Source organism: Rutilus rutilus (genome assembly GCF_951802725.1).
Source record: "Rutilus rutilus genome assembly, chromosome: 7".
In the NCBI taxonomy this organism is placed as follows: Eukaryota; Metazoa; Chordata; class Actinopteri; order Cypriniformes; family Leuciscidae; genus Rutilus; species Rutilus rutilus.
This window is the reverse complement of record NC_140221.1, coordinates 11196130-11221443: the sequence shown is the minus strand read 5'-3', so window position 1 is coordinate 11221443 and position 25314 is coordinate 11196130. Positions and strand designations below refer to the sequence as shown.

The 25314-nt window shown below is 35.1% G+C and overlaps 1 protein-coding gene across 6 annotated transcripts in view; it reads right to left on the bottom strand.

Moving 5' to 3' along the window:
* mast4 (microtubule associated serine/threonine kinase family member 4) overlaps positions 1–25314 on the bottom strand; it is a 141579-nt gene that overhangs the window by 113506 nt on the left and 2759 nt on the right. For 5 of the 6 annotated variants that reach the window (XM_084414460.1, XM_084414463.1, XM_084414461.1 and 2 more), the window contains exon 2: positions 4248–4401. In XM_084414460.1, coding sequence (XP_084270586.1) covers positions 4248–4401 — 154 coding nt within the window. Of the gene's footprint in view, positions 1–4247; positions 4402–20300; positions 20474–25314 lie in introns of those variants that run through there. The other variant, XM_084414465.1, reaches the window with a different exon arrangement.

Genomic DNA, 25314 nt, shown 5'->3' with positions numbered 1-25314 from the left:
GCTACAGTTTGTACTCTAGCAATCAAAAAGCATGTCTAATTAATTGAAATTATACAATATATTATATACAATTTATCAAATATTTATTAAAAGTTTGGCAAATTAATTTAAGGATTTTTATATGAAATCCTTTTTTTTTTTTTTTTTTACAGCTAAATTCAATTTTAACAATCAAGAAGCATGTCTAATCAATTGAATTCAAAAAACTTTATCAATTAAATGTTTTTAAATATTTGCAGGCGTCACAGTTACAGGCTCTTATTTTGATGTTCTGTTTTGTTTCCCTTAGTTCCTGTTTCCCTGCTTTGATTAGTTGTGGTTTCTGATTAATTCCCTGTTTGAAATATCCCCCAGTTACTTAAAATTATCAGCAATGTCTTATTTAGTTAATTGTTATTTTCTTAGTATTTAAGTCCTGAGTTTGGCTATGTTCCTCCTCCGATACTGTCTTTTGTTTATTGATACAAGCTGTTACGCTGCCTTTGTTTACTCCTGTGATTCCTGGATAATTGGATCATTTTAAATGTAAAGGATTTGTTGTGGAGTGAAGGGAAATAAAATACTGTTTGTAAAAGTTTTGTTTATTTACTGGTATTTTACAGTATTTTAGAAATGAATAAAATGTGACATACATCCATACTAGTTTTTTTTGTTTTGTCTTTTCTCTCACCAATGCAAATATGATTCGGTGTGACTTGTTTCCCAGAAAATGTGGTACATACTGTTGTGAATGGCTCACTTTTTTTTCTCAATTAAAACGAGTAAATGGTTATTTACAGTATGTGGTTTTTGTGTCAAGGAAAAAAGGATCAAGAAAAGTATGATGTTTTACATATGACCCTATTTACATCTTACTGTACACAAAGTAGGGCTGTGCGATAAATCGTAATTGATTTTTGATTTCGGCTTTCAACGATTATGAAAACAAGATAATCGACGACGTGAAGCGGTTACCGCTGCTGCATTCAGTCCCACGCACCTTTGTTTCCTTCACAGCGGTGCACTTTCATTCCTCCCTGTTTGACAGATGTCAAAATAATTTGACATCCAAATAAGTGACTGTTGTAAAATGTCATCTATTGTTGCTAAACTGCGGGAAATACTTGATATTAAAGGGGTCATATAATGCCATTTTTATACAAGCTAATATGATTCTTTAGGGTCTAAATTAAAAGTGTGTAATATACTTTAATTAAAAATTCTCATTAGTATTGTAAGAAAACACTCATTTTACCTGGTCAAAAACAGCTCTGTTTTCAGCACGCCGTTTTAAGTGCATGTGTCTTTAAATGATAATGCGCTTTGCTCACCCCGCCCCTCTGTTCTGTGTGTACAGCGTTTGTAACACAATAAATAACCATAACGCGTTGTTCATTATAAACGTGGGATTATGAATTATATTGAGAACGTCGTACATACAAAACATGCCGTAATGTACCCTCAGTGTAAACAGCCGCATTCATCGTGAAGCGTGCAGCAAGCGATTTGCAAAGATTAATATAAATATTAATATAAAGGTTAATAAAACGTTACACTCACTTCAGTTATTCTGGAGGTGCAGCAGGAACACGAATAGTTGGTACCGATCCTTTTTTCAGGAGCAGCTTCTTAGCAAAACCAGCTTTATACTGACCCTCGTTTGTAAAGCAGTCTGGTGTGTGAAATGATTTGCGCAAACATGAAAGCATTGACGTTGATCGTGGGGAATATTCCCTTCGAAAACAAACTCAGCCACTGCGTCTTCAGCGGTTCGGATTTAGGAACATCAAAATGATGCTGTGTTCGTTATTACACCCAAGAACAGAACACCACAATCGCTTAGACGCCATTCTGCTCATAGACAGTGCTCCAGCGTATCAACAATGGCCGCGCCGGTCCGCGCGGACTATGATTGACAGCTCGCTCACGAGCAAGGGCGGGTCTGTGTTGAAACGCTGCTGTCAATCAACAATCGTGGGAGGGGCGTCCGACCGTGTGACGTCAAACGGCTTGATTTGAGAGAGGGGAAAACATATGAAGATTAAAAAAAAAAAAACACTGGATGGATTTTTATCATTTTATGATGGTTGTGTACAGGCACTGCCAACACACATTTCAGTACAAGCAACTTGTAAAAGTGCATGTACCATTATATGACCCCTTTAAACAGTGTTAAAAGCGTATTAAGCCGCGAAAGAGATACTGTTCCCTAGGCGGCGTCCTGTGCACGCGCTCCGAGACAGGGCAGAACGCGCATAAGCAAAGTAATCTGTGGCTTCAGATACGCGGCTAAAATATGTCGAAATGCTGTTTTGGTAAGTGTCCTCATAACACAGCCGGTTATGTCTTACAGTGAATGTAAACACTGAGAAAGAGTGCGTGTGTAACAGTATATTGGGTCTGTGCGTTAGCTCTTAAAATGAAAGCAGCCTAATAAATCTGCTGCAGTTATAATTATTGTTAGTCAAACAACAAAAGACAAAGATAAAATCACTCACTGCTCTTGAATGAATAAACTGTAGTTTTAATAATGATTAGTCTTTATTTAATGTATACAGCGGTGTTATTTTACATTTGATTACTTTATTCAATTTCTGTTGTAGGCTATTACTGATCTGAATACCACTGTTCAGGGTTCGTACGTTTTGAAAAAACTTGGAAAAGTTATGGAATTTGAAAAATGCAAATTCCAGGCCTGGAAAGGTTTTGAAAAACCAAAAAGACCCAGAAAGTTTTGGAAAAGTCATGGAATTTTTTTTTTAACACAGCATAATATGTGATTAATACAAAAACTGTTTAATAAAAAAAATGTTTCGCGTTGTCTTAACGTCCTTATATTCGGCCGGCATAACATTCAGTTCACTTCCGAATCCGATTCACTCACTTGTTGCGATGTTGCCTGAGGCGAAGTCGGTGCTGACAGAAATTTAATTGAAATGCCAGGAAAGTGGCACGGGCATGCTAAAGTTTTGCAAGTTGAGAATGTAGCGGAAAGAGGATTGCAGCTCTGGCCGCATGTGAAACGATACGCAGTATATCTCCTGCACGCGAGAGGAGAGAAGAAAACGAGTAAATGTCAGTTCAATTGTAAGTTCATTCTTTATGTGCATAGGAGTGTGCGATATTGTCTATGAACTATGATGATATTGTAGCCTAATCATTGTTTTAACTATGTACGAGGCACTGCGAGTGCGAGCTAAAGCATCGCGTTTTGTCTCTCATGCTTCACTCACTGCGTGATGTGTCAGTGCAGTTATAGATGTCCCTAAATGAGTTTTTGTCTTATATTTATATCATATGTTGTCATATTAGAATATCACATGAGCAAGAGTGCCGTTTTCCTTTGCATATAATTGCAAATGTGCTATTTATTTTATACAACAGTTCAATTAACAATAAAGTTAACATTGTGAGTTACTTTTTGGACACAATATTGTCAATTTTCACTTTATATCGCCGACGAGAATTTCATAATGAAGCCATAGTCCAACAGACATCGATGATTTTTTAAATTATTTAATGAAATCCGCGTTTTGAACGAATCATTTTAACGATTCAATGAACAATCACTTGTTTTTTTGAATGAAGCAGCCGTTTGAACGAATCGGTTGAAATTACTCTAACTCGCTTATTAAGACAGTGACTTGCCGCCACCTACTGGTTTTAGTTTCATATTTAAAGTAAAACGTCTTTTAATTAAAACGTTAAAATTATAAATCATTTAATTTAAATATTGAATAGCTTTATTTATGCAATTGTAAGTGAAGTGTAAATATAGTAGGCTAATGCCAGTTTTGATGCCGCTTCTGTGTCAGCTCTTATGTCGACTGACATTTTCAGGAATACATAGTCATGGAAATGTGCCGACAAGTCATGGAAAAGTCATGGAAAAGTATTGGTTAAAATGTGTATGAACCCTGACTGTTAATACATCTTCCTGATAAACTTAAAGCACTGTTTATTTAATGAGTGGGTTTTTTTGTCATTTTTTTTTATTATTTAATTTAGTTTCTTTGTTATTGTATTGCTGACTGTTTACTTGTCTTCTGTAACTGTTTTGAGGACTTTTACTTTCATTCATTAACCTAGTATTAGTTTTTGCTGAAGTATCGATAATTGTGAAACTTCACTGAGAGTTAAAATTACTACTATCATGAAATAAGACTTCGATCATATCACCCCCACCTATAATCGTGTTAAAAAAAAAAAATCGTGATTATGATTTTTGCCAAAATCGAGCAGCCCTAACACAAAGGTCAAAGTTTTACCTGTAAGAGCGCCCCCTAGGCTTCCTCTCCGGAGCTGCTTGCCATCTTCGCTGAGTTGTCGTTTAAATTTCAGCGCTAAACTGGAGCCGTGAGATACGTCTGGGTTGCTGGACTTGCGGAAAGGCATGGAGGGGGGGTAGAGGATGTTATCCGGCTGGAAGAGAGATGAGATCAACATGGAGTTCAATCTGGGAAACATTACAGGGAAGATCACATCAGGAATAGCACTGCAGTGTTCACAAAAATACACAACATACTAGTGCTGCATATCCATTACTGACAATACTTTACTCCATTCGTTATAATGTAATAACATACTCCATCTCTAAACCACCTTTCCTTTTTTGACTGACATCACTCTTATTTTTCAACCCCATCTAAAGTTAAATACCTGTGAAAATCATTTCATGTGGACAATATTTAAATCTCAGCATGAATCAGTCACTAATGCTGCATTTGATACTGGTAAATCCCACTGTGTTATTATTATCATAATTGTCATTTTAATTTTCTAAATGCTATATATAACCAACCATTTCCTCCACTTTCAGTTCATTAGAGGCCTTTCACCCCCTCCAGCACTCAATGAACAAAACAAGGCTTTTTCTCGTACAGATAAAATCTTTCTAGACAAGCAAACACATCTGAGGGCTCTCCACCTCAAATGATAAACACATTATTGGAAAAATCCAAGACAACAAACTGTTTATTACCAAAGCAAGGAGGGTAGCACTATTATATAAAAATAAAACAGATTATTTTGAATGGTGATATGGTGTATTATCAAGCAAAGGCTGTCATTTAATTTAATTAATTTAATTAAATATATGCAACACTGACTGTACATTTACACACAAGCAGTTTGTGATCGAAATCTGTTCATAGTAAATGCTGCTTCTCATCTCTGCATCTGCCTGAGTTTGGGTTGCCTATAACCAATGCTTAATCTGTAAATGAATAAGTGCTGGATGAAAAACAGCAATTGTGACAAGACACTGACCATACAACATCAGTTTTCTCGGAACATTCAATGACAGCACTAAACGGTGATGGCACAACTAAGAGCATAATTTACAAGTTTCTGCACGGCCCTAACTACACCCTAGTGTATTATTCAGTCACATATAGCTACGTTGAGACCAAATATCATACCATATCAACCAAATATCAGTTGATCAGTGATATTCTCCCCCACCGACGACATCGTTGCCTTTTCAAGTACATGGATTTCTGACTGATCTAACTAACTCCCGTTTTTCGTATCTCCTGCTATTCTGATTAGTATTAGCAGAATTGTCCAGGGCTGCAGTTCCATCTTCCCGGGATCTCTATTGATCAGAAACACCATCAGTTTTACTCTGGATCAAATTAAACCAGTAGTTTTAAACAAAAGAGAATTAAGCTAAATATTTGTGTGTTTTTTTCTATTTTACAGTGAAGTGTTACAATATTACAATTTTCTTATTTAGTTTAATATTTTATAATAATAATAATAATAATAATTAGAATAATATTAATATTAATATGTCATGTTGATATATGATCACAACTCTTTTTTTTTTAATGAGCAAATAAACCTAGAGCTTTAGAAAAAGAAAAAGATATACATAATATACTGTATATCGTGAAACCCTAAAAGCATCAGGAACAATCCATAATAGAATTTACCAACTAAATGTTGCACCTTGAAATATATATTTTTTTTTATAGCAATCATATTTTCCATTCATAAACAGCACAGGTTATATAATATGTGTGTGAATTTGAAGGCTATCACAGAATGTATAAAGATCCACTAAGGGTGGAAATACGGAGTTCAAAAACATCTGGCCTTGAAGAAAGACTTTGCCATTGTTGCCATCACAAACACTACTACACCACGCCGTATGACATAAACGTCCTTTCTTTCCATTGTCAAACAGAGTTGAAAAGGCTCATGAGGAGCTGAGTAGCACCAAGCTGTAGAACAATGTAAGAGTAGAGGAAGAGGTTCCTCCCAGTGAATATAAACAAATGGAGGCCTAGTGTGTTCTCTAACTGGAAGGGAACTCCCTCTGCTTTGAGGAAAATGATTTATGATACCACACACTCTTCTGTGGAGTTGCTGAAAAGAGCTGCAATGATCTACACAGATGAAAACCAAAACCATGTGAGAAGACCCACATCTTTAGTGGAGAACAAGACCATAATTATGGAAAGACATGAGGTCATCTCCACCTGAGGCCGGGACCAGTAAAGTTCATGTGGCATATCACATTTAGATACAAAGTGCTGGTAATACTGGTTATAAATATTTAATTGCACTTATTTTTAATAGATTTCTTGTGAGAGCTAAGTGCCACATGATCCTTCAGAAATTATTTAAATAAGCTGATTAGATGCTTAGTGATTATTATTGGTGCTCAATTATTAATAATGCTTATTTTTATTATGTTATAAATATATTTACAATGTTGAAAACAGTTTTACTAAATATTTTTGTGGAAACTGATACTTTTTTGGGATTCTTTGATTAATAGAATGTTCAATGTCAGCTTTTATTTAAAATAGAAATCTTTAGTAGCATTATACAATTATTTATACATTTAATCAGTTATAAACTGTATAAATCAGTTGTTGTTTTTTTCAGATAAAAACTTAAGTTGTCGGAAGCTTAGTGATGGTGACGTTGAAATCGTGGAACCGTAGTGTAGTTAATGTATAGCCTACCTTTAGCTTTTTACTTCAGGCGACTGCATTTAGGCTTCAACATTCATAAAAGTTGTGTTTATCTGTGAAAATTATCTTGATGGACAAGACATGCAAGTATCATAAAATTTTGTTGATCACATAGCTTTTTTTGTTGTTGCAATAATCCAAAAGTTTATGGAAAAATCCTATTGGGAACCAGTGTGATGCTAACTGCCAGTTGGCCTACAAAGTGATGTCACCTGCACCACTCTATGAGTCTTCCCATTCACAGCATATTTTTTTTTCATACGTTTCGCAAACGTGCATGAAAACAAGAGGCGGGATTTAGTGCACGAGCCAATCATAACCAACCATATCCAATCACAGCGCGATTGAAGCACTGCCTCCTCTCATGTGACTTTATCCCATTCATTCTCAATTACCCCCCAACAAATCCACTGCATGTGGGAGTCTGTTAAAAATGTAATAATAAATTTGAGAAAGGGGGTCCCCTTATTTTTTAGGGGATTATTTTTTAAAAGTTAAAGAACTTAAAGACCATGCTTCACACTTAAGTGCTCTGAAAGAGCTCTTAATTGCAATGAAAATGAATGAATCACATATTGAGCAGTAAGATGATGTTATAATTATGGGCAAATCAACTCACAACTAAACATTCTGACCCAAATACATTTGCCAAAGTCCTCAGGAAGACAAGTCAAGGAGAGCTGCATGCAGCAGGAGGAAATGTGCCTCACAGCCAAGTTTCCACAAAACTTGCAGCTGATATTTCCATCACACCCTGCAAAAAAGTAACTGTGTCACGTTTATGAAAAGCTAAACTATTCTGAATTCTGATGAAGAGCTATGAGGCATCAAAAAGCAGAAGCTACTTTGAATGATTCATTAAATCAACCACCTGGAGCAATCTGGCTTTATGCCCAATGCTGAGAGCAGAGCACAGCATCTCTCTAGTTCATGGATCACCCTTCCAAAAGACATTCAGATTATCAACCCAGAGGACTAATAAATAAAGGCAGCTGTTTCAACAAGTAAAAAAATCATCTAGATGTGGCCATATATGCACATAGGAACCATTTAGGAAACACTTACAATTGTTTCAATGAGGAGCAAAAGCTTTAGATGTGCAGAATATGGTTGCCCAGAGTTGTTTGCCCCACTGACCAATACACTACTACCACCACACCTTTCACAAACACCACAAAATGCTGTGCTCCTCAGTCAAAACGGTGAGATGAGATATAATCATGCATAGCAAGCAAAAGGCTTGTGTGTGTTCAAAACAATACAATGTTTTCCCTAAATGGAAAAGTTTGAATCCTTTCATATCAACTACAGAAGAAGGACAGAATATCTTAAATATATTGTTTATGTCAGGTCAATGATGATGCTCTCTTTTTTATTTTATTTTTTATTATTCAGATATATTCATTTTTTGAAAAATGATTTAATAAATGTACTTTATGTATAAAATGACTGGTTTACCTCTATGGTTTGCACGTTTTTAATCCATAAATTAATTTAGATATTTTGGGGGGCATTAAGTCAAACAGGATGAAACAATTGTCCTGATATTATAAAGGGGGGGAATTTAAGATTGAGATTTACATTATGATGTTTTTAAAGAAAACCTATGTAGTTTGACATAATCTTTATTATTTTATGTCATTATTACTTTATTATTTAAACATATATAGTATATGTTAACAAATCTGCTTTTTGCTTTATTGCCATTATACATTAATAATCAATTTTTGATTATAAAAAGATAAAAACATGTACACAATATGTAAGGAAAATGTGTCCTTTTGACTTTACGGAAACATCACATGACATTTTTAGATCTATATATTTAAACTTTAAAGTGCCCCTATTATGCTATTTTAAAGTTTGTCTACTACAGGTCTACAATAGGTGTACATGCATCCAAGGTCATATAAAACTTTCTCATAATATACATTGCACATCACCTCATTTCTCAAAGAGTCAGAATATGATTTGTTTGAAGATTCAGTCTCTCTAAACCCCACCTTTCCGCAAGCCAACTCTTCTCTGATTGGTCAAATGGCCCACTCTTTTGTGATTGGTCTACTGCTTACAGCCCATGTCAGAAACAAAACACCTATTAACATGTCTGAATTTCAGTTCCGGAGGCTTCCTCGGCACTTAATACACAGGCTCAAATTGATACGTAAAAACCGACACCATCGTTCATCAGTCCTCAACCTTTTGAAATACATGCAAAGTGGATTTGAAGCACTGAAAACAGCATCTTCTCGACATGTCAACAACACAAACCAAACTCATCCAGGCCTCAGCTACAACTACAGTGTTTGAGGGCGGGTCAAATAAGACGTCGTTCACAGGCATTGTTACGTAGGTATGCAACAGGAAGGGAGACTGGAATTGCTGACAACTTGTGTCAGCAGTTCAGAATTGATTCTTTCTTTTAGAAGACAGTAACTTTATTTGTCACACACTTTGAGCTTTGAAACTTTGCAGACCTTTTAAATTCACAAACAGCTATTTTGTATTTGCATAAAGGTAATATTGGAAAAAGTATAATAGAGGCACTTTACATAAATAAGTAATTCAATAAATGAAACAAACAAGACCCTATTTGACATTAAGGTTGACAATTGAATTCTGATTGGTTGAATACAAACTTACATGGTCTATAGAAATTTTAAGTGTAAGTTAACTAAACTACTAAAATCAACAAGTAATATAAACTAAAGTGACTACATAACCAAAAGTGCAATGCCTACAGCAAACAGAAACTATGCCTGCAGAAAAGAAGCTAATTTATTACTCATTGTCTGTTTTCATGAGGAGGTAATTTTTAACCCAAGCCTGCTGGACACAAAATAAGATAACATCTCTTATGACCTCATAACTGGTCACTCGCCAAAAAGTTTCTTTACATATCTCAACTGTCCATCTATTATAAAAACAAATGATGTTGTAAAATATACCCATGATGCATTTTGGATGTGCTTACAGTTCAAACTATGATTCATACTTGCAGTATAATCTTTTCTGTGGGACAGAGGTTGAAGAAAGAGTAACTTTATTGTACATTTTTATTATGTCTCAGTCCCTGATTGTAAACAAGGCAATTTCCCAGAAATTATATTTTAAAAGTATGAGATCACAGCCAGCACAAAGTTCATTTTGGGACAGTGTGAAGTTAAAAGCTTTAATATATCTTTGACCCAACATACTTTATAAACTTTAGAACAAGATAATGTGGGATTTACAGATTTCAAATAAACAGATATGAAAGGTTATATAATTACAGCATAACTCAAGGAGATAATTATGTCCTGAACTCTCTAAGAAGATTAAAGGTGTGCGTCGGTAAAACATCCACATAAACCATCTTTACTTGTGGTCTGGCTGCCAATGAAGGACAGATATGTGGAGGTCAGTTATTTCAATGGGAGAGTAGTGTGCAATTTCTGTGACCCATGAAGTGCATTATGTTGCAGACGAAACGCACCTACGGTCTACTATCTTTTTTTGTATTGTATTTTTTATTTTTTACATTATCTAAAGAAAATGTAAGTGGTGTTCGCTAAAGCAAACTCTTTCAAGATAGTAAAGACTAAAATCTGATATAATGTAAAAACTAGTGTTTTAATATTATATATTTTAATTGCGATATTTTAATTTACTTTTCAGTTATTATCACATTTAGTCAACCTTTTCGGGTTTTTGTTTAGTCAAGTTTTAGACGACTAAACGTCTGGGAATTTAGCTTTAGTCAATGAAAACTTCGTCCTATTGTCATCATGCTGAATAACGGTTAAAATAATGATCATGATTATTCTGCCCAAAATTATTCTGCCACAACGATTGTTGTCATTTGAGAAATGTATTTTTACATTTCATCATAATTATTGCACTTTAACATTTAACCACAAATCAAGAGAATGTATATCCTTTTAACAAAAAAACTGATTCGGGGGATCTAAACATCTTTTTTCCTCAACAATATTGCATGTTGATATGGTCACAATTATCGTTTAATGCCAATGTAGTCTCTTCTTAGTAATGGAAAAAGGGTTGACAGTGAACATTTTTCATCATAGATAAAAACCATAATGAACTTAACTTTGCAAAATAACAGTTTAAAGCGATGATAATTACAGTATAGACAAAATAATTAATTAAATATGAGTGCCTTAAAACTCAAAACTGTGGTTGGAACCTTTTTTTGTGCTCATCAACCCCTCTTTGATTTTGTAAAAAAAAAAAAAAAAAAAAACACTAACACATGACCTTTTGTGAGCTGTGCTGCAAGAATAGTTGAAATTAATTCTTCAATTAGACAACTCATAGCACACAGGGAAAATAATGATATAACAGAAGCTAAGCCATTTTGATGTAGGTGTTTCTCATTTTGAGGCAGTCGAGCATAGCGTCAATAAAGTGTATACAGGAGAAACAGACTGTGGAAGCAGTCACTGAATCCATCGGTGTGGAAAATAACTGCACCACAAATGAGAAAGAAATGAAAAGGCAGAATTAACTCAGCATTGTGCTAAGAAAACAAAACCATCCAACTACCAACTCACAAAAGTGTCTATAGCAGACAAATCAAAGACCTATTTTACAAGAAATGCTGTGTACCATGTGACTCATCAAATGGTAGGCAAATTACATGGTACTGATTACTGTACATTACCATTCAAAAGTTTGTGGCCAGTAAGCCAGACTATAAAAAATTGTTTTATAATAATAATAATAATAATAATAATAATGCAGGAAGGATGCATTAAATCAAGTGACAGTAAAAACTTTTCCATAAAAAAAATAAAATAAAAAAACCTTCAGAGGATTATGACACTTATTTAGCTTTAAATTTAGCTCTGCAATCACAGAAATAAATTATGTTTTAAAATATGAAATTATTTTTTTCAAACCGTAGTAATTAAAGATAATATTCCAAATTAATACTGTTTTCATTGTATTTTTGATCAATTAAATGCAGCCATAGTGAGCAGAAAAGACATCTCTCAATAACAACAAAAATAAAAAAAATCTTATTGATCTCAAACTTCATGCTAATACCATTGGACTCTACCTCTTTCATGTTTTCTTTTTTGGATATACCCTTTTCATGTGTTCTTTTTTGGATATGTACAATGGTAATACTAAATGTATCTGAGGTATATTGGGAATACTATATAAATATCGTGGTATAGGAATACGATAAATATAGTCTATCTCAAAAATACCATGGATTTACCATCTGGTATCATCACTGAATCATGGTAGTGCCACATTACTGTTTTGTAAGCGTATCGTATCATGATTTCATCACCTCACAAAAAAAAAAAGCTATAAAGAACAAACAGATTAAAAAATTAAATAATAATAATAAAAAAAAGTTGTTTTTTCACAGCATTCTGTCCCTCTTTCACTTTCTATTAAACGTCCCTGGGGAGAAAATGTACCATCACTGCTATTTCTGAAACCAGAGGAGAGGAGGTAGTTGTCATGTAAAGAGCTTTATAGAGAATGATGTCCATTTCTCTATTATCAGTAGGGTAGCAATCTGTTATCAGATGGAAATGTTTTGCTAACTGAAGGACCCGTACATACACCATGCTCTGTGACCAGATTAGTAACACTATATGACATCTCCCAGTGCCGTCATTAATTCATTCAGTAATGCTGGACAGGGATGTTGTTGTGTTGCCATCGCCTAGAAACTAATGAGTAGCCTATCATTTCAGAAGAGATCCTTCTGATCAAACCGTTTTATCTGAAGTATTTGTTTCTTAGACACGGTTTTGCTCATGATGAAAGCCAAAAACAAAGCACTCATCTGAGAGAGAGAGAGAGAGAGAGAGAGAGAGAGAGAGAGAGAGAGAGAGAGAGAGAGAGAGAGAGAGAGAGAGAGAGAGAGAGAGAGAGAGAGAGAGAGAGAGAGAGAGAGAGAGAGAGAGAGAGAGAGAGAGAGAGATTTGTTCAACCATTTGTTTTTCTCATTCAATCTCTCTCCCTGAGGCAGGGTCAAAGAGAATTTGCACTCTGTTACATAATTATATAAGAGCATTTTTATGAATTTTACATCAGAGGTATTTCACAGTTAGTTCAACTATTTAAAAATACTGAGCAACAGTGGGAAAAATGTATGTCAATGTCCCAGGTAATAGAAGGCATGAATGCCTGCAGCCTGACAAAGCATCAGTTCTCCTTCCAATATGCAGTATTTTATAGTTATATACAATATTGTTATATATACAGTGGCATTTGAACACACCATTAATGATTAGAGTTAGAAAAATACAAGCTTTGTTTAATTAAAAACACTCAATCCACGGCAATGTAAACACGTTAGTCTGCATCCAAATCTGCCTATTTATTTGCAGCTCGCTGACAATGGGAAAGTGCATATTCTGAGTAAATGACTAAACAGTACACTAGGACATAGTATCATAGAAATGTCTGATACCACAGATTGTGGTAAGTAAAAGTAAAATTAAATAAGTAAACAATAAATAAATAAAACCAATAAATAAACTATTTTTAGTTTTCAATTACAACAATTAAAATAAACAATCACAATAAATAAGTAAATCAAAACATTAATAAGTAAATAAATAAATAAATAAATAAATGAATAATAATAATAAATAAAAGTATATGAATAAATAAAAGATAAGTAAATAAGCAAATAAAAATAAATGTGCGCTTTGAATTTCATAAAAAAAAATGTTTTTTCAAAAGTGTCTCCCAGGCACATTTCAGCATGATTTCAATGCAGAATTGGTGCTATGATTCAGGATGCACCAATTCTAGTCTCAAATACTGCATAAGTTACTCGTAGTGTTGTTCCAACAAACAATTTAAAGGGATAGTTCACCCAAAAATGAAAATGCTGTCCTCATTTACTCACCCTCATGTTGTTCCAAACCTGTATTTTAAAGAAGGTTGGTAATTAAACAGTTGCTGGTCCCCATTGACTTCCATAGTATTTTTTTTTTCCCTACTATTGAAGTCAATGGGGTCCATCAGTCGTTTGGTTACTGACTTTCTTCAAAATATCTTCTTTTGTGTTCAGCAGAAGAAAGAAAGTCATACAGGTTTGGAACAACATGAGGGTGAGTAAATGAGGACAGCATTTTCATTTTGGGGTGAACTATCCCTTTAATGGAGGAGGTGAACCTTCACCGAATATTCAGTGAAATTCTGCATATTGCTCCATTGGGTAACATGAGAATTCAGAGTAGAGTTACTTCCTTAAGTGTGCTTGAAGCCCGCTGGAAGCTTGACCCCTGCTCATAATTTTAGCAATTACGTTGAGAATTTGACAACAGGAAGGGGGGGAGGGGGGATTGATTCTCAGTTGTGAGTAAAAGACTTACTCCAGGGAATGGGTGAAAGTTAAAAAAAAAATGTGTATATTCCCTTTGGTTCTCCCTTTATTATTATTAGTGGTTCCTCAATTTTTTTCAATGTTGGTCAGTAAACAAATTAAGTCCTTGAGTACCAAATATGACTTTTTGGTTCAAGGTTCTAAACCACTGCGGTGTACTTTCTTTTCTTTTTTTTACTTTGTACTGGGTGCATTTTGCTTTTTGATTTCACGGAATTGGTAGCAAGCTGTGGAGATGCTAAACATTAAGAGTGGCACAGAACACTCACAAACCATTACAGATAACAAATTACAGTTCCTGCACTCATTACAACACACATGGGGCAAAATTAAAACAAGTGGACATGTTTCCTCTAGATATATCTCTGACATGAGTCATTTAATTTAGTGGCGATGCTTATGGAGACAGATATGGGATTCAGTTGCTTTGTTGTTGAGCTAGCAAAGAGTACGGCCTCTGTCTAAATACACACAACAGATATAGGTCATTTACCCTTGCTAACCAACTTATACCGTAAACAGCAGTGTTTGTTTACATGATGTCGTCATAGGAACTTCTGGTCATCTTTGTGTATCAGATTACTTCACTTTTGCATTACATGGCTGTGAAAACTGATCTTCTGAACTCCAATCCCTCCCAACCAGTGCTGCTAATGTGATTAGCAACTCATTTTCCATTACTACAAATTGTCTGAACATCTGACCAGTGGCATCTCATATGTCACTGTCAGAAATGAATCAACAAGAAGACATATCATATGCAAAAGGTCAACCTCACACGATAGGAGAAGCTGCCCATGTGCCCAAAATAGTCAAGGCTAATATTTTACACCAGACGTGTAAACCGTAGCCACCAGCCACAACAGAAGTGACACATGAAACATGAGGAACTGATGAGGTCTAATTTGGTTATCTTGCTTAAACTTAATTTTTTTACATAAAGGTTTTAAAATATATACTTTTGACAAATGTGTGTGGCATTCTGTAATGATGAGGGCAAAGTCTTCAGTCCTTTAAAAAAAAAAAAGATATTTGAAAACAGAAAATATAGAAATAAAAATAAAGGTTATACTTAGTATTGACACACTTTCCAGGTTAAATAAATGAACATTAATTAAAACTATCAAAAAGCATTTACAATATAATTTTATTTTGTATTTTTACAACAATTAAATACATTTTCTAATTATTAAAATCACTAATAAATACACAAATAAAATGCACAGATCATGTTTCAAGATTGATTTTGACATGACAAAGCAGTGAAATCTGAGGTGAGGGAGTTGAATACTTGCTTTTTAACATTAACATTATTATTTAGCCATTAATTCAGAATCAGATCAATTTTAATCATGTGAACGATGCCTGCTTCCCTTGCCTCCTCAAAGGAAACACCCCTGAATAGTCCCTCGCAAAAAAAGAAAAATCTGTAATTATGTGAGCTGCAGCTGATGATTATCAGTGAACACTAAGTTGTGATCTGTTCCTCACAAAGCTGTTGTAGGCATTTACAAGACAGAATACAGGTTTCATGCAAACCCTGCGTTCATGGACAACAGAAATAAATAAATAAAAATAAAAATGTATTGGTGCACCTGATGCATAGTGGACTTTTGAAGACTTCCTCAAAATGTGTCAACCAGTAATTCAATAAAATACAACTGTGGCAATAAGGTTATACTCTGTCCTACAATGCTTGTGTTTTCAAAGATATAATTGTGTTCCTCAATCCTCAATTGCACAGTGGTGTTGCAAAATGTTATATAATACACACAAAGTTAATTCTGGGAGTATTACAAAACCACTTTATTCTGTCAGACATAGTCCATCTGTCTGTTTGCTCATCAGAACCATATTAAATGTTTTTTTTTTTCTGATCTTATGTTATGTTACCATTCTAGTTAGGTCAGGGGTTAGGTTAGGTCATATATATATAAACCCCAAACTTTTGAATGGTATTAATATAGTGGTGAAATGACCAAATTAAAAAAGTTATTATATATGTCCAGAATATATGGAAACTTAAGAAGGGTCTTTAAAATGGACAAATAATCCAGATGGTACAGTTACCAACAAAGATTAATGAGGCCATGCCAACTAGCCAAACCTTGAACCCTTGATTTACACAGCAACCATGAACTTACCCTACTGGACTAAATCTCATTTGCAGTCCATATGTAAACAGGCATGCATGCATGGAACAGTGAGTAACACTTCAGCCTTGAAACCTTAGAGACCTTCGGCACAAAGCAAAAGCTACAGTTTTTCACAGTATTTCAGTCTGACAGTGTCTGAAACAACATCCTAATATTAAGGAGGCTGCCCACACAATTTCAAGCTATTAAGACACAGTGGGTCTAAACAATCCTTCACAATCACAGTCTGCTGAAGAGTAAATCAGTGGGGTTCATCAATCCCCTTATAACACAGTTCACTCAAGGTTAAAACTCATACCAAAGTATTACACAGAAACAATAATGTGAGCAGTTTTTTTTTTTTTTTTTTTTACATCAATAATTAATTGCAGTAAATTTTAGAGCCTCAGCCTAGCAGTTAGTGCATGTTTCTACACGTAAACCCATGTTGTTTATACAGGCGATGCGAGTTTGAGTCCAGATTGCATCATTCGCCGATTGTCCGCTTTTGTAAATGAAATTTTCTTTCCTACATGACATTATTAAAAGGAACACTTTACCTTAAAAATAAGATTTTGTCAGTGTTTACCGGCCTTCATTTCATTCTAAATGTGCATGCTTTATTTTCATTTTTGGGTGAACTATCCCTTTAATTGGTTGACGGTAAGTTACCTTAATAAATGCACGAATTAAAAAAAAACATACAAGGATAGATACTTCAGAAATCCACCAGAAAAATTATCCAGGCATCTGCGGCTTACTATTTTCAGTGTACTATGATTTGGGATGCACTAATCTTATCTTGCGAACTATTTTAAACAGGTAGGCTATACTCCCTATCTTAACTGCGAGTAAATAAGCATAGTGACAACTTGATCCTATTATATATCCCCATTATAACCACTAAGCCATCTACACTGCAAGTGTGATCTAGTTTTGCCACATTGTCTAACAGCTTTGTTGATTTATAATGGGAATGATCCAGTTTTAACCTGTGCCTGCTTTCTCTATATACAGTAAACATACATTGAAGAACTTACAGTGAAAGTGAATGGGTTTTTAAAAGCAGAAATGTGATTCTTGTAATTTTATAAAAGCAATTACATTAATTATTCTGTTAAAATGTGTATTATTTGAGCTGTAAAGTTGTTTAAACCTTCTTTTTGTTTTTACCTTTTTTAGTTAAGTCAAAGTGTTGAAATTGTAAATTTGGAAACACAGAAAAGGTTAGTGTTAGGTTTTTTTACACTAAAACAATGTTAATGCACATATTGTTTAATAAGGTATGTGCAAAAAAAATAAAAATAAATAAATAAAAAAATCAATTTCAAAAAGTGTTTAATATATAAAACACTTTGTTATACAGGTTGAAACTTCACATCCTGCTAGCAAACAATAATAGAAGTACTCTAAATATTCAAATTTGTATATCTTCTGTGAAAAAAAAAAAATGTCAGAATGCAATGATACGATGTCCTACGTACGTGCCTGTCAACACATGTATTTTCGAACCAGCACCCTGCTTGCTCAGACATCAAACATCCTCAGCGAGTTCCATAAGGTTTAAAGTTACATAATTGCCTATCCTAACTTTAAGTGTTGTGACTTTACAATAGAAACTTTACTAATGCAAACATTTTTAGCATTCATGGTTTGGCCATATTCCTTTTAAGTTACATTGTAACCACGGAGTCTGCATGGTTAGCAGACACACTGACATCTGGCATACTTCTCTGTCATTTTGGGAGTTCCTTCATGAATGAACATGTCCAAATAAAGACGAAGAGCAATTTCCTTTTCCTCCACATACAAGAAATGTGCAAGAGCATATACTCTATCATGCTTCTAAACCACACATCTGTTTATATCCAGAGGGAGGTTGTGTCAACACAGGAAACATGACTTTGCTACTGAGATTTTGCAGGGCTATTGCCAACAGTAAACCTTTAGGGATAATGAACAGTGCAGTGTGAGAGGGGACATGCCTCTTAAGACAGTGGGAACTTCTGTGACGCCGGGGTGTTGGTGAGGCTGACCTCAGCAAAACAGCTCAGTTCAGTAATGTGAGCTGTTTAACCTCCAGAGGAACATGATTTAGTTGGAAATGGAGCAGAGGAAATGTTAAGGTCAGGCAGATGTACAGTGATGACGTTAGCTTATGCACTAAAGAGCTGCAAGATTTTCATGATATTTTTTTCTTTAGGGTAAAATATGCCATATTTCTTGTAATTGTCTCTACTCGGTAAACTGGGATAATTGAAGATATTTCAGACGTCAATTAAACTTAACTTTTGGACTTTTTGTCATTTTTATAAAAGGATGTTTTTTTTTTTAAATATCAATATTTGTGTGATTTGAAACAGTTTTGTGATTAATTTATCTAATTTGTGTCTCTGGAAAATAGTCTGACATTTATAAGTATTGTTGAATTTCAAGTTTGTTTGTGCCCATTTCTTAGGTGAGGGATTTGTGGATTACAGTTTAGGGTTAGACATACACTGTAAAACAAACACTGCTATGGAAATCGGGACTAAATGTATAATTTTCTATTTGGTAGACAATTACATTAACATGCAAACCATTTGACAAGGACCTGAACACCTAATCAATCAATCAATCAATCAATCAATCTCTCTATCTCTCTCTCTCTATCTCTCTATCTCTCTATCCATCCATCCATCCATCTATCCATCCATAATAAAACAAAATTAAGAATTTGATTCAATAATTCAGGCTAATTGTTAATTTAACAAGCCTTTGTGTAGTGCAAGGAGAATCATGGAGGTCAATAAAAGGTCACTCATCGCAATAGTCTATGATCAGCCAGCAAATTAATCCATTGAATGTGATTATTCAGTATCAATAGTTGTTGCAGCACATATGCAACAAAGTGGTCTGTTTTTTGATGCAATTAATTAAAGTGGCCTTACTACACAATCAAATCATCACCAGCATGGTATAAATATGCAAAATGGCTGCCCACTGCTCTGGGTGTGTGTGTCCACGGTTTGCAGTGTGTGCATGTTCACTACTCACTACTCCGTGTGTGCACTAACTTGGATGGGTTAAATGCAGAGGACAGGGATACCATACTTGGCCTTCACATGTCACTTAAACTAATAAATTATATTACAATTATAATTATAATAAACATTGAACAGTCCAAGCACAGAGGACCGTCAAATAGCACAAAGCAGTATAATGAGAGCAATTTAGTTTTTTCTTTTATTCATTTTTTTTTTTTTTTTGCAGAGTGTTGAGCAACCAGGACACAGTTCCCTAAAAAAACGGATGTTTACCAAGCCTTTCACTTTCCCTGGATCCTCAGGCTTAGTGCTTTATAATCCAGTATTATTGACAGAATCCATCTCAAACAGTTCCATCACTTCACAAGATTGAATATAGATACAGATTTATGAAGAACAGACACCATAGTTTACATTAGATACATTGCAAAATGGTTTGATGTTACCGCACCCAAGTTTCCACACAGGCTGGCAATGAAATATATGCTGGTGCACCAACAAAAAGTACCCTTATAATAGCACCAAATCTAACAACTTTGTCAGCTTTACAGCTATTATACAATCAGCAGTTTAAAATTCAACACCATTTCATTTTCACCATTTCAAAAGTTGATATTCTAGAACAAACTCATACTGTGTAAAACTTATAAGCACAATTGTGAATATGCAAAATTATGGTTTGAGGGTGTTAAGGTGTTAAGTTTATTTTGACTTAGCCATAAAGTAAACTAATTGCAAAATCTGGTGGGGGTGGGTGGGGGGGGGGGTCTCTGTTTAGTTCTCTTAAAGTTAATGTTTGAGGATTTCTTACCCTACACCCATCAGAAGTTCCCCACACTGGTGACGTGAAATTCCTTCTCAATGCCATAGTTGCTTCATTAAAAGGTTCCCCCAAAAGCCAATGCTATCGCTCTCATTTCAACAGTCGACCAAGCGAAACCAATAAATCAACAGCAAACAGACAGACATGCTGAGGATGACATCACCCGTAATGGACACAGGAGAAACCCTAAACAGATTAAGGGCAAATCCTCTTAGCAAGTAAGCCATTCACCAACACTCTACATCCTCTTTACAGGTCCGAGAAACCCTGTTAAAATAAATGGATGGTTATTTATAACCTCGGAAATGGACTTTCACTTGTTGAATCCTATCGACAGCTCTTCAACAGATAATTCAGACTGATTAAAAAAAAAAGATAAACACACACACACAGACCAGCACTCATATTTCGTCATATGAGTCATGAGGTCACTGGTCAAAATATGACTAGAAAAGATGAAAAGGTATGACATTTTGAAACAGATTACAACAATAATCAAGAAAAATATAAAAAAAATACTGTATGTTAGGCTTGCAAATGTAATATCATTTTGAGGATTGCATTAGTGCGGAACTGCAAGTGTTTCTGAGACTTTGTTTACACTGTATACAAAATTGTACAGACTAAACTTTATGACTATTTTGCAAGATATGAAATCAGATCGATTTATTCAGATATTATAATCAAAATATTGCTAAAGTAATGATGTAAGCATCAGCATAATGCTTTCTCATGCACAATTAAAACTGCTCATTCACACATTCACTATAGTGAATGCTAAATACAGTGGTTTGCTATTTGAGGAAAGAGCAAGCTAAAATGAGAGAATGTCTCAAAGAGGTGAAAAGAATGAATAAATAAATAAAAAGTCTACTTCTGACACTTTTTTGCATTGTGACATTATTTTCAGAACAATTAAGCAAATTTGACCCCAATAAACGGTATTTTTTATGTAACATTTGCTTTACGTAATAGTTGCATTTCAAGTGACAAGACAGAAAAAGTTCAGACAGACATGTCTGAGGGGGAAAAAAGAGCTGAGGAGAATCAACAAACAAAAGGTCGGAGAGTGGATCCAGCCACAGAAAAGCGGCACAGTCTGTCCCAGAGATGGAGGAGCCAGCTCTTTGGGAGATGAACGCACCAACTCCTTCCCCCAGAGGAGGGTCGGGTTGAGAATCATTTGTTGAGACAAATTTCTGTAAAAGAGCAGTTTCTTCTAGCTCTGAGTCTCAAGAGGGTGGTGATGGCAGTGTGCGATGCTGTGCCTTGCCACTCATCCTCCTCCTCTATCGCCAGTGGGCAGTGCTGTGCGCTTCGAGGACGCGATGCCTTCTCACCTTCCCCCCTGCCCACCGTGGAGTCAGGTAAGTGTTGCACCGCAAACTTGGTCCCCACTCTGGGACACTGTGCCTTCCGGGTTGGGCCCCTGCGCTCCACCTCACTGCCACACTGTCAGTACATCTGTGGTCCCTCTGACCCCGCTTGTTCGGCATCTGGAAGCCTGGCTACCACTTCCAAGCCCATCTCGCTGGCTCATTTGGACCTTCAAACTATCAAATAGTTTGCCCGGCGTGCCACCAGGTTCGAGGCATCCGGTTCATCTCAGTGGCGGCCAAGGATCCTCCTGTCCTGTGTGCGGAGATCGCAGTCCTACAGGCAAAGGACACGACAGAGCCGGTCTGTCCAGCCAATATGAAGGCAGGGTTTTACAGCCCGTACTTCACTGTACCCAAGAAAGGCAGTGGTTTACGGCAGTGGGTTAACATCAACAGAGGATCTCTTTTACCGATATAGAGTTAGATTCGGTAAACAGCAAGCCTCATGGACGAATGCGCTCAGTCGGTGCTGAACTGCCTGAACTCGTTCAAAATAAAACACGTCAGCAAATTATATTTCAATGGATTGTTATTGCTGCTTCCACTGACACCAGTGTGTAATATACAAACTATAAATGTATTGTTGTGCTAGTACTTATGTGTATTTAAATGTCTGAAACCTAAGATAAACATTATGTGGTTGGAAATACTGAATAGTTGTACACACAATAACTAATACTCAGATACACACACACACACACACTCTTGTACATCTATCTTTATGAGGACATTCATTGACACAATGCAATCTCTAGACGCTTACCCTAACCTTACCCATCACAACTAAGAGCCTAACCCAAACCCTTATACCCTAAACCTACCCTTAACCTAATTATAACCTTATCCCTAAAAGTATAAGGGATAACCTTATCCCCAAGTCTTGACCCTCAAACAGGCCTTTAAAGGGGTCTCAGATGTCAAATGTCCTCACTTTACTCTCTTTGTCCTCACTCCAATGGTCTAAAACTCAAACTGGTCCTCACAAAAATAGTTGTACAAGCACACACACACACACAGACACAGACACAAACAAACAAACACAAAAACCACAACAAAGAGACAAATACCACAAACACATTACTATTTTTTTTTACTGATTCGTCATAAGCCACTTCTTCAGACGATCTTTAAAAGTGTGATAAGCACTTATTGACTGCGGTAAATTATTCCAATATTTGCTCCCTATTACAGATAATACTTTCTGGCCAAAAGATTTCCGCCTATCGCCTCCACTTCACAATCCCCTCTAATGATAGAACTGGTACCAATACCGCAATCTGTCCTCTGTTTTATAAATTAATTTAACGGAGGTGGGGCAAGCCCTTTTTTTTTTGGTCGAATGTCGAATGCCTTCTCGAATGCCTTTTTTTGTTTATTCATGCAAGTGGAGTGGAACTCTGTATAAACCCAACTGGGTTTCGTTCCCCTCCTTGTACTGTATCCATGTGATATCTGTGCAGAACAAATAAATAAAAAATCTAAAAAGACAGCACCAACACGCACTCTAATCTAATAAGCATTTGACTTTCTCAACAAACAAACAATTTGCTGATTCTGATGAATAACTGCTGTGAAAACCAAATTGCATTGGATGTAAAGAAGTAAAACCATAATTTAGATGATTAGTCAAAAGCTTAGCTACCCATTTTTCTGCTACCTTAGATATAATCGGAAGGATGCTAATTGGCCTGTAATTTTTCAAATTTGATTTATCTCCAGATTTATAAATTGGGATAACTGTAGCCACCTTCCAAGCAGATGGAACAACTGCTTGCCTAAAGGACAAATTTACCGTGTGTGTTATTGGGCGTACTAAAGAATCTTTATTTGATTTAAAAAAAAAAAAAATTGTATCAAGCCCATAACACCAAGCCCTTTGCTTAAGAGCTTTTTAATGCATCAATAATATTAGCTACTTTTAATTGAGTTATTTAATCGATTTGAAAAATAGGTTGATAAAAATGAATAGGTCTGTAAGTAATGTATTTTATGGTAAAAAGCTGGGTTAATTCATCAACTGAATTGATCAAATGTGTATTAAAATTAGTAGCTATAGTTAAAGAATCATTTACTAATATATTGTTAATTTTAAAGTTCAAAACTTTTATCCATGTTCTTTTGTTTTCCAGCTAATCTATTAATAGTTGGCCAGATTTTTCTCCCATACCCTTTTGACCCCTCAATAATGTTCATTAAATAAAACCTGGCTTTGGCTTTTCGTAAAGTTTGTATTACTTTATTCCTCATAGAAGTATATTTATATTGATCAGTTATAAGACCAGTATTCAACGATTCTGCAGAAGGCTACTTTCAATTTCAAATACTCGCGCTCGTTTTGTGAAGAGCACTCACTCATGCGGCTGTGTCCATAGTTAAATGTACTTTCATCTCAAAATGGTTTTATGACGTGAAATTAATGTAAACACAGTCAGTTATGTTTTAAGGGATTAAACAGACAGGACAAAACATCTAACGTTCAAAAGAGATCTGTGCATTAGTGTGAATGCAGCTCATCAGATCTCCCGCTGTCTATGATGTTACCAGTAATAATACAACAACAGTAAAGCTGAGAAAGAGAAAAATCCTCTTTATTATTTACTAGCTTTTATGTTTTGAAGCTATATTAGCTATATTATTTTAAAAAGTACTTATAATTACATATGTAATTAAATAAAAACATATTTTAAGTTTTATTAATAAAATAAATTAATAAAAAAAGAAAGATCAAGAATCGTTTTGGAATCGGATCATGAGGTGCCTAAAGATTCCCACCCCTGCAATACAATGATGTATTGCTTGTCTTTGTTGAATAATACAGAAGATAAAGAGCTTAAAAATAATCAAATTTTAAATCACAATATTGTCCATTGGCTCGTTTTGTTACACAAAGGTTTTTGGGCTCTCAGACGAGATCCCAATTTGTCAGTTCAGTTCTGACATAACGTCGCACTACCCTCCGTCAGGGAATGGAGGTTACATAAGTAACCAGACAATTCTGCTCCATAAGCGAGGAACATTGGTTTTGCGATTTTCACAGAACCATAGATATATATACTCTTGTATACTATGTTCATTTTTTGTTTTTCCTTGTTCGTCATCATCTTTGCTTTATTTTTCATGAAGCATTATTTTGCTTCGCTTCAGCTGTGATAAAGAGACATCCACTCTTGAATTGCATGGGAGGGGAGTTGAATGAAGGGTTTGTTTGAGTTTATTTCAAATCTCAACAGCATTTCTCAGAAGTCACTTACTGCACCTTTAAGACTGGAAAGGAGAAAGTTTTTAACATTGTTAAAATCTAACTTGCACTGTTAAAAAATAAATAAAAAAATAAAAATAAAAATATTGTAAATTAAACTTAATTTAATATTAATAATAAAAGGTACAGAGAGGAATTAAACCTCCAATAAAAAGAAAAATAAACCAATATACCATATAATGAGTTGAGATTTCTTTTTTTTTTTTTTTTTTTACAGTGTGGCTAAAACCAGTTAGCCTATTCCCTGGCCACTACACCACAACCACAGTCCCAGAAAGCTATCAGCCACACATTTGAGCTTCAAAGAAACGTTCAGGACAGTGTCGCAGTGTTGCTGTCTTTGCATTCACAGCCTTTACTTTTC